Raw genomic sequence first — 10,510 nt, 5'->3', positions numbered from 1 at the left:
GAGTAGAGAGTAGAGAGTAGAGAGTAGAGAGTAGAGAGTAGAGAGTAGAGAGTAGAGAGTAGAGAGTAGAGAGTAGAGAGTAGAGAGTAGAGAGTGGAGAGTGGAGAGTAGAGAGTAGATGATAGTAGGTAGACAGTCGAGAGTAGAGAGTAGAGAGTAGACAGTAGACAATAGACAGTAGACAGTACTTGGTGGGCACTTCCATAATAAGTATCGCGCATAACGCAGGCACAGGCACAGGTACAGATACAGGTACAGATACGATGTAAGTATATAGGTATGTAAGACGGAGCCCCCAGCTATATGTACTACTCCGTACAGTGGGTAATTCTTGTAAGTGTGCCAGCCCGACGACGGCATTAGTGCTTATGTACAGTTACAAGGAGTGAGTACAGAGTACCTTTTTTGACCGACCTGTGCCTGGCCTGGCCGGAGCTGATCTGAGCTGTTCTATGTACATACCTGTCCGTGCTGCTTACCTAGGTATCTGTTTACATTATTCGTACTTGCCTACGGGACTCATTCTTTGAGTGAGTGCGCCTTTCGTGACATAGAGAGGAAAGGAGAGGAGAGTGTGCCCCTTTGAGTGCGAGAAACGGCAACTCACTCCTCGCCAGAAGATAGCACCGGTCGCCGCTTTGATTGCAACGAACTGAGCGGGAAACATCTGTTTACCATTCGCAGTTCACACCCTCAGTTCGCATTCCTCCGTTTACACCTCCGTTCACACCTCCATTCACACCATCGGGTACACCTCCGGTGTGCCTGGTCTTGTCTCCCACAATGGGCTCAATCAACACTCTCTCCCCAGAGCACTCGCTCCTCGAGACCCTCGCGCAGGAAATCAGCACGGCCGCCCACCGCCTCACCGCGTTCCTCCAGTCCACCAACCCTGCAGCCCTGCAGGATGGACAAGCAGGCAGCCATGACATCCCGCGCCAGGCTCCCGCAGAGGTCAGCGCCGTCAAAGCGGCCCTCATCGAAAAGACCATGGCCGTGCAGCAACTGGTCATGTCCGCGACGGACGTGCAACAGCAAATGACGCTGCGGACCCAGCACATGGCCTCGGTCCGCTGGATCTGTCGCTTCAAAGTCGCCGACTTCGTCCCCGCGGAAGGGTCCATCTCATACGACGCCGTCGCCGCGGCGGCAGGCGTGCCGGCCGACCAGCTGGCCCGTGTCTGCCGCATGGCCATGACGGCGGGGTTCTTCCGCGAGGTCGCCTCCGGTGAGATCGCGCATAGCCATACGTCTTTGGACTTACGGTCGTCGTGTCCTGTCCATGATGCGTTCAACTTTCTGACCGAAACGGGGAATGCGGTGGTGGGCAAGATGACCGAAATGACGGAGGCGCAACTCGCGGCTTCTCGAGAATCGGGGGAGACCAAAAAACCCATCACGGCGTTTAGCATTGCGAAGCAGACTGATGTGCCGTTCTTCAAGTATATCATGTCGGATCCGGAGTTGGCGAGACACCAGGCCGCGCACATGAACAGCGTGGGCGCTGCGGAGCAGTCGCACGTTAGGCATGTGCTGAACGGGTATGCCTGGGGACATGTTCCCTCGGGGGCAAAGGTTATCGATGTGGGCGGATCGACGGGCCATTGCTGTGTGGCTCTCGCGCAGCAGTCTCCGTCGTTGAATTTCGTGGTGCAGGATCTGCCGCCGGTGTTGGCGCAGGCCAGGATCCCAGCGGAGTTGGAGGACAGAATCTCGTTGCAGGCCCATGATTTTCTTACGCCTCAACCGTCAAGCTCACAGGGCGCCGAGGTCTTCTTCATTCGTCAGTGCTTGCAGAATTGGCCTCACACAGATGCAGTCCGGATCCTGCAGAACATCACACCCGCCATGGACCGCGCGAAGTCGAGGATCGTGATTATGAGTGTCGTGCTTGCCAGTCCGTCGGATCCTTCGATCGGGCAGCGGGAGAAAGGCATCAGTCGGATGAGAGATCTGTTCATGATGCAGGCTATGGGCGGCCAGGAAAGAGACATGCAGCAGTGGGAGACGGTTGTCAAGGATGCTGATCCCGAGTTGGAGATTGTGAGTGTTGAGAAGCCAAGGGGAAGTGTGCTGAGTGTGATAGATGTGAGGTTCAAGCTAGGTACGTGAGTGTTGCGCGAGAGGGGTGCTGTAGAATTCGAGCTGTCCGGCGATATAACGATGTAACGTTCTCAGCTCAGGTGAAGACCTGTGTGGTGACGACGCATTTCTCCCATGACCTGCTCGTCTCTTCGAGTTACTTTTTCAAGAGTAGAGCTGCTTATAGCAATTGCTCTCGGTGATGGTCGGAGACAGTGAGAATCTCTACATACCAACCCACTGCCTTTGAAGGATCGACTATTAGTGTTGTGGGTACGCATGTGTAGCTGTCATGCGATTGTGGTATCCAAAGATTGAGGCATAATCACCACTGATCGTCAAATACTTCACGAAGAGACCACTCACCACTGCAGAATCATGCCAGGCGTCTAGCTCTTCCCTTGGCTGCTTGCGTTCTTGGCTGATCTCGCACGGCTTGAGATCACCTCTCAGTTCTGAGACTGCTAATTGTGCATCAATGAGCTTCATGTGATGGCGACTGTCGAGGCTGATCTCTGTTGCGGAGGCGACATATGTTGTGAACATGACTATGTCGACAGAGAACGGCGAGTGACAACCTTCGTGCCATCGCCCGGCACTTCCAATGGCAAGAGTGAGTACTCCATTCTGCGATCAGGAAGCTATACTTCGTAACTGATCAGGCTCGCAACAAAGCGTATCGTCCTGCACTTCATAGCGATGGTCGTCTGCGAGACACCCTCTTAGAGGAGACTGTCGGTGAATGTTGCATGGATTGTTCTCGTGTCAGCCACCCTATCAAGCTCACCGTCTTAGGATGTCGACAACGTTGGTCATTGTTGCAAGTGCGGCGTATTAGCTTGTCTCTCAGAGCTCTTCTATCACAAGATGTCGTGGCATCAGCTACCAAAGGACAGTTGTGCATCAGGGGTTTGTTGGCTTGGAGCCACACCTCGACCGGGTGGCCCTCGCAAACAATAACGTGGAAAGTAAGATGTAAATTGCCCAGGTCTCGGCGCAGGTGGAAGCGGGTCCACACAAAGTTCTCTTCAACATCTTTTTCGTCGTCGTGAACAACCACTTCTTTCTTCACAACCACAACTTCAAGAAAGCGACAGCAAGATGCCTCGACGTGCTCGCTCCTCCTCTGCTCGTGAGGGTAAGTCTAGCGAGCCAATCGGCGTGTGCTCATCTTCTCGGGCCGAACCGTGAAGATCGTCATCGGCGCTAGAGATAATCCGGCCCCCGATGTCCCCTCTCTCAAACTCTCAGATCAAACTGACCTTTAGGTGAATGCAGACTCACTACGAACCCCTCTATCACTTCCTCCCCTGACTGGACCAATCCTTCCTGACCTTCCTCCACTCTTCGAGCGTCATACCCGTGCCACCTCTACTCCTCCAAGCCGTCGTCGTTCGTCAGCCAGTCGAGACCGCCGCGCCTTGGGAAATGAGAACCGACCCACGCGCCGCTCTTCTGATTCTCTCCGCCCGGAACGCTTGAGCCAGAACGGTGGTGTCGCTGAGCACATCCAGCTCTTGCGACAAGCCGTCGACGGCCAAGAAGCCAGAATCCTTGAAGAGTGGTACGAACGAGCCCGCCAGCGCGCTGCCTCACGGAGCCAAACTTCCACACCCCTACCCTCAGACACAGCCGACCCTTCTACGCCGACCATGGCCTCCTCAAACGCGTTCCCCGCTCTCGATACCTCCATGTCACCCACTGGCAACCGCTCCGCAGGCGCATCTCCCACCAACTCCTCCATGAACGGTGGCAATGGTGTCAACGGTCCTTCCGCTGCGGCGGCTGCGGCGTACATGCCCCCATTGCCAGTCGGACACCAGCAAGACCTGAACCACCTTTTCAACCAGATCCAAGAACTGGGAACTCTGCTCCGCAGCAACCGGGACAAGGTCAACAGCATCACCAAGAACGCCGAGGAAGTTGCTAAACGTGCCAACGGCGCGCTCACCAACGGTGAAGAGTCAGGTGCGGTAGAGAATGACAGTAAGTCACCCCTCACCGGACATTGCCCAACACTTTTACACGCACTCAACTGACTGCTTTTGCGCTACAGAAGCCAAGATCCGCGAACTCGAGCTCGAACTCGCCAAACAGAAGCACCTCGTCGAACTGTACAAGCACGAGCAGAAGGAAAACACAAACTTGATTGCCATGTACGAAGAAGCAATGGGAACTGCAGTCGAGCAAGTGCGAAACTACTGCGGAGACATCGAAGGCCGCTTCCTTCGTCAGCGCAGACACTACAACGATCTCTTGCAGCAGGAGAAGGACGAACACCTCCAGAGCAGACTGGACCGAGACCACTGGCACGCGCAGACGCTCAAGGTGTGTGAGATGATCAGAACGGCCCACAGACTCAGAAGTGAGGAGTGGCACGAAGAGTACACAATCATAGCGGCCCTGCAGGGTGAGGTGCGCATCCTGAGACGCGTGATCGGGATGGAGGCAGAGAAGCCAGAAGAGGAGACGGGCTGGCCGTACCTGAAGGATTTGTCACTGCCAGAATAGGCGGCTTGGCTGCGTTGGGGGGGTGGGTGCACCGGCGTCAATGGGACGGCTTAGGAACAATGCACAGCGAAGGCGTACTGGGGTCAATGAACATAGCATTGGCATTGAATGGCTGGGAGCAACCAGCAGCATCGAGCATCGATGCTTGAACGTCGCCCAAGAGACGACCTGAATCAACAATCGTCATGAAACATACTGCGTCCTCTCGTTCCATCGTATTCTCGTTTCAGTACCCTGGTGGACTTCAAGCCGACCGACGTTGGTACCCGTTACCTACTAATCACTACATCAAATTGCGGACGACAATCACCTAGCACAGCGTCGCAGCAGGTAGCGACACCCACCTCGAGGCTCCCGTCGGCAGCGCCGGAAGTGGCGTGTCGGGCGGCGGTCCCGACGGTGGGCTCCGTGCCCGCGCCGACACCGACAACGACGGCATACTGTTCTGCCTGATGATCTGGTCTCTGGCAGGCGGCCTCTTTGTTACCTTTAGAGGTGGTGGCTGGTCGATGGTGGTGGCGGTGGTGGCGGTGGCGGCGGCGGCAGCGTCGTCCCCATCCTCTTCCTTCCCCCCGGACCAGATCGAAAAGGGCACTTCTCGCGCTGAGGCGCCCCTGGGCCTCGGATCCACCGGAAGCATGCCGCGTCTCTTGAACTTGGTCCGTGAAGGGGGTCTCGAGCCCGTGCTTGTCGCTCTTTCGCGTGTCGTTGCGGGGTCTGTTAACGGTGGCGAGGGGGGCGCGCTCGCCGAGTCAAGTACTGCGCTTGCTCTTCCTCGTTCTCTGTCTCTATCTCTTTCTCTATCGATTTCACCTCCACGCTGGGGACCCGTGGTTGAGCCGGTGGCCGTCGCCGATGGGGACGAGAATGTCCGCCTCGACGGCAGATCTGGCTGTCTGGACGAAGGCGTTCGGGGAAACAGACTGTACGAGGCGGTCCGCTTGTGCGTCTCGCATGACCCCGAGGTGCGCGACGAGGTTGTGCTTCTGATACTGCAGGGCCGCGAGCCCGGAGACGTCGGCGTGCTAGGTTCGGTGTATGCGCCGCCACGGGTTTCGCATCGGTAGCGCGCCGAGGTCTTGCGGATGTGGCCTGGTTCGGGCAGTGGAGCGACCGTGGAGATTCGTCTGCCGGCGTCGTCGAGCTGAGGGACGGCCGGCAGTGGCTTCTGGATGCGTGAGTCGGTTCGGGAGAGATTGAGCGGATTGTCCTGAGAGGTGGTCTGCCTTGGGAGAGGCACGGGACATTTCTTGGAGATGGCACCTTGGTGGATGGCGAAATGCACGGAGGGGCCTTCAAGGTCATGCTGGGCCAAGGCCAGGATCCGTGATCTGGGGTCTGGTGGTACCTGGGCTTCGTAGCTGTCTGTGCTGGAGAAGGATGAATCTGGCGTATGAGGCCCATAGCTGGCGTGGCTGGAGAAGCTCGTGTGGGTGGTAGAGATGGAATGATTGTCGGAGAATGATCGCTCCCGCAGGTGATCGGGGATGTTCACTGTATGGACTGACGAGTCTGTACTTGGTCTGGACACGTTGCGTGCCGCGGTTTGTTGGCGTCGCGGCATCGGCATCGGCATTGGTGGTAGAAGTACTGGTGGTGGCAGATACAGCTCTTCCGCGGGGGGGTGCGAGGACAGCTGGAACAAGTTTGGCAGGCTCTTCTGAGCCCGAAGCATTCGATTTTCCCTTCCACTCCGCCGAGACAGGCCCAACTTCCGACTCGGCCATGTAGAGTCACCGTTTGAGTGGTGCTGGCGAGCTACTGCTGCTGGACACTGCGAACCCTCTGGAGGACTCAGAGCTTGGTGTTCAACACTGAGAGCGTCGGCCGGTTCTGTGCTGTATTGTCTTGTGAACTTTTCCGACTTCGTGCGACCGAAGAAAGCTTTGAGGCGAGACCTCTCACTCTTGTCCGAGGGCCACCACCCGGAGACTTCCTCGGCTGTCGCCACCGACGAGGTTTGTTCATCAGGCATTTTCACACCGAAGAAGAGATTTGACCAGCGTATGACGGTATCAGGTCCAAACCTCGAGTATATTGAGGATTGCTGGTCTGTTGCTTCGTGCTTCGTGCGCCACGCTCTTCTCCCTCAAGAACCGACCCCGTACACGTTCAGCTTGACGATCCTCGACGATTCCTGACGCCGGGTCTGAGATGAGGCGGTGCGATTGGGTGAAGGAACAATGTTGCGTCGATCTCCCTAGCATCAAGCTTGACGATCTCTGTGTTGGTATGTCGGATGTTTCTATTTTCTTGGTGAATGAGTGCTTCCGTCTGGTTTGCTATGACAGATCGTGTTGGAGAACAGTGGCAGTCGAAGCGACAGTGGTATTATCGTTAAGGGAAGAATCGAAAGAGAACAACACGAGCGGTGTAGGACTGCCCATAGACAGGGACAAGCAAGCTGGAGCAAACAGCGCGGCTGTGAAGGGGAACCATTTTGGCGAGTTTTAGTTGTTGTGATTGAGAGGTATGAGGAATTGGGCTGGGGCCGTGCTGCACACCATAACAAACTTGAACGATCTGGGCCAACAAAGGCATGCATGGCATCACCACTGGTTAGATGGGAATAACGGGGTATGTGCTGTGTTGACAGCGACTGACAGAATGCAAGGAGACGGACCTTGAGCTTGAGGGATGATGCCGCATGTGTATACACTTACATATTCTGGACGGTCAGTGTGTGCCAGTTGGCCCACTAGAACACGCTACACCCTAGGACAGTAAAGGAGAAAGACGTCCTGTAGAGACGAGTCAAGTGCTGGGCTGGAAGACGGAGTTGCTCTGCCTCAAGCCCCAATGATACAGTGCAGGAGAGTGAAGGGACAAACGAAACACAAACGAGAGACAGGATGGCATCTGTGAGGGTGTCTTGAAAGTCATGAAGAAATGGGTCACAGCCGAGTCGGCCGTGTACAACACTGGTAGATACACTGACTCAGATCACCTATTAGCCTAGACTTTCCCTGCGTTCTTTGGTGAAACCACCGAGTATAAAAAATGCAAGGAGATCGTGCACGCAGGAAGGGAGGACGACGTGGTACCATGTTTGACTGGTGGGAGCGTTGTCAAAGGACATGTCAAGTTTGCTGTGAGTGTTGGAGGAAGGGCCAGGCAGCAATGGAACGGGCGCTCTTGGCTGAGGCATAGCAAACAGAGCCCTGGTGGAAATTAATCCTGTGTGTCTCCTTGAATACACCGGAGTTCTCTCTCTTCTCTGACGGAAGAAGTGAAGATGAGCAAAGGGTGAGAAACCTGTGTGCTGCGCTTGATGCAGAAAGGCTTCGCCCTACCGCGGATCCCACCAGTGCCCCGCTAATTACGGCGGGTTTTAGCCACAGGCTTGCGATGCTCTGAGTCCCGCCCACATCTTCCAGCTGCATTCGAGACCTGAATTAGTGGTACAGTATTCCGTATGAATGACCAGCTATCAGCTCAGATCTGCCAAGCCGTCCAGCTCAAAATGTATCTGAACAAGCAGCCTCTCGTATCGATAGTCTCCTGTGGTATGGACTCGAGTTTCAGGCAGCAAGTATCCCAACAACAGTTGTGACAGTGCATCTATCGTGGGCACATGCAGATGTTTTATAACGTTCACCATCTCCACGATCGCCCATGCCCTCGCATGGAGCTGCAGCTGTGGTTCTTCTTGCTGGGTCATAAGGATTGACCACACCTTTTCGAGCGAACCTTCTTCGTCGAGTCGGTGGTCGATCAGCCGTCTCTGGGCTCTGAGCAGGTCTTTTCTCCGACCCCGGGCTTCTTGGTGAGCACGATCCGTCCCTCCGAGGAGGACGTCAAAGATGAAGAGCAAAATTGCTGCCAGTGCTACAGATTTGCGCAATCTGCCCATTGGGGCCGTCTTGCCAGCGAGCGTTTGTCGCTCCACGTTCAGTCGAAGCAATGTCTTCCTCAGCGACGAAAATGATTCCTCGTGTAGGATGCTGGATAAAGAGTCGTGCGACGACATTTGCCGTTGGATGTTCGAGAGTGTATCGAACAGCCGCGTCAAGAAATAATAGCCATCGGCTTCAGGTTGTGTTGGTCGAGTATTGTTGCGTGCTTGCTTCATCGTTCGATTATCAATCGGCCAGTATCCCGGCATCGTACTCACACACCAAGCCAACAGCCACAATGTTTCCGATGATAGGTTCTGTACCCCGCCACAACACTTGATTGATCTTTGGAGGCCGTTCAGGTGAGTCTGGATATTGTGAGTCACGGACTTCGGGAGCCTCTGGTTCTCGGTGGGGAAACCCATGGACAAGGTCACCTCATACGCCCACAGATTGAGCACCGTCAGAATGGCGTCTTCAGATACGGCATCCGACCTCTGAATGTGTTGTTGAAGCAGGCTGATGCCCTCGACGACCAACGCAAGAGTGTCCGAGGTCGGTTCTCGATGTCCTGTTTCGATGTCGTGGTTGAGGCTGGAAATGGCAAGAAGTATCCGTGACGACACCGGCCGAGTCATTATATGATGTGCCATTGCAGATGCAGGTGATATGCACTGGCTGGACTCCTTCGTCCCGTACAATCTACTAATAACTCCTGTGTGTACTGATTCGGAGTCAGACGCAATCGGGAATCAATACCGGCATTACTCGACTTACCATTTGTGACAAGATCCTTGGGAGGGTGGGAAGTCTTCGGTGCGGTGTCTGAAATCCCGCCGAACTCAATGTTGGACCCGGAGGAACTGAAGGTGGGAGAGGAATGCGAGTCGCCCACTGTGCTTCCCGCCGTCCGTTGAGACTGTTGGGGCGATGACGGTCTTGAACTGGTGTCGCTCAGGGAGTCCGAAGACAGGGCCGTCTCTGCCACAGACCCATCTATTTGCAATGCGCCTTGTTCCATATCTTCTCGCCGCAACCACGGAAGGACCCGCCTTTGGGATCGGGAGGCCAGTTGCTTCTGACGACGGATGGAATCGCGTTTGCGAAGGAACTCTTTCATTACGTGCCTGGATTTGCCTGTGCCACGCTGACAGTCACCCGAAACGAAAAGATACTTAGGGGTATAGTCCACACCCGAGGTCTGGGTGAGAACCACACTCATTTTGAACCAGGAATGAAGATTTGTGTTGGCGGGAGAAGGGTTATTTTCAACGAAAAGAAATGCGACCAACTCTGGCGAGTGCAGAAGGCGCAGTTTCTCCTTCTTGTAATCATGGAGCTGCCAACAAAACGACAGGAAGGGCTCGCGGCTTCAGGACGGTTCAATAAAACTATTCCCGTCATCTTGCCCACCATGTCCACTCGTGCCACTCAACCCTGTAGGGCGACACGGGGCTGCATGACCAAGGGTCACTCTGGGGGCCGATGACTCGCAAACAGAGAACGGCCGAGAGCCATCGGTCTGATTGGACGGTAACCGTTATCCCAAAAGAGCTCGCAGTTTGGACCACTCATAGAGTCTCATCACTCGACGCTTTTTCAAGCCTAGTTGCAGGGCTGAAGTCGGACTCCCTGACATGGGTTGCAAGTGCTTACCAATAGCGCGCTGGGTGGGTGGTTCCAGCAGGCCTGGGCCCAATCAACCTTCGATTGCCGAAGCTACGGATCACACTAATGTCGGTTCGAGGTAACGGTAGTTTTGGGAAGGAAGCACGAGAAACACAAAAGGGGGCAAAGGGTTCGGGGGATTGGACTTGATTTGCGCAGTCGTTGGTTGGCGGCCGGGCGCAAACCATCCTGGGCGTAGCGTGTCGCCGGTGGCTTTGCGACTACACCATTCACCCGTCCATCAAGGTCGAGAGCCATCCAGATCCCCGTCCTGTGGCAGAAGAGTCAGTCCGTCAAGGCTTGCAGAGGTAGGCCAGGGAACGTGCCCTCGCTGCGGAGCCCGTCTTCACCAGCTCAATGAATCATCTTTGCGTTAAGTCTTCCATCCGTACATCCGATATGCCGCTTTGAGC

General features: G+C 55.3%; 4 protein-coding genes across 4 annotated transcripts; 2 read left to right on the top strand and 2 right to left on the bottom strand.

Annotated features, from left to right (window-relative positions):
* Window positions 1-783: 783 nt before the first annotated feature.
* Window positions 784-2,112, top strand: G647_08340 (uncharacterized protein; the record flags this gene model as incomplete). The annotated part of the gene is made up of 1 exon (XM_008732652.1): window positions 784-2,112. The coding sequence occupies one exon, from the start codon at window positions 784-786 to the stop codon at window positions 2,110-2,112; it is 1,329 nt and encodes a 442-aa protein (XP_008730874.1).
* A 1,622-nt stretch (window positions 2,113-3,734) lies between these two features.
* Window positions 3,735-4,593, top strand: G647_08339 (uncharacterized protein; the record flags this gene model as incomplete). Its single annotated transcript, XM_008732651.1, has 2 exons — window positions 3,735-4,068; window positions 4,139-4,593. The coding sequence occupies 2 exons, from the start codon at window positions 3,735-3,737 to the stop codon at window positions 4,591-4,593; spliced, it is 789 nt and encodes a 262-aa protein (XP_008730873.1).
* Window positions 4,594-4,903: 310 nt separating this feature from the next.
* Window positions 4,904-6,568, bottom strand: G647_08338 (uncharacterized protein; the record flags this gene model as incomplete). Its single annotated transcript, XM_008732650.1, has 1 exon — window positions 4,904-6,568. The coding sequence occupies one exon, from the start codon at window positions 6,566-6,568 to the stop codon at window positions 4,904-4,906; it is 1,665 nt and encodes a 554-aa protein (XP_008730872.1).
* Window positions 6,569-8,023: 1,455 nt separating this feature from the next.
* On the bottom strand, window positions 8,024-9,651 carry G647_08337 (uncharacterized protein; the record flags this gene model as incomplete). The annotated part of the gene is made up of 2 exons (XM_008732649.1): window positions 8,024-9,153; window positions 9,207-9,651. 2 exons carry the CDS (start codon window positions 9,649-9,651, stop codon window positions 8,024-8,026), a joined length of 1,575 nt encoding a protein of 524 aa, XP_008730871.1.
* Window positions 9,652-10,510: the final 859 nt, after the last annotated feature.

Source organism: Cladophialophora carrionii (genome assembly GCF_000365165.1).
Source record: "Cladophialophora carrionii CBS 160.54 unplaced genomic scaffold supercont1.7, whole genome shotgun sequence".
NCBI lineage: Eukaryota > Fungi > Ascomycota > Eurotiomycetes > Chaetothyriales > Herpotrichiellaceae > Cladophialophora > Cladophialophora carrionii.
The sequence above is the reverse complement of the archived record's forward strand: the minus strand, read 5'-3'. Positions and strand labels throughout refer to the sequence as shown.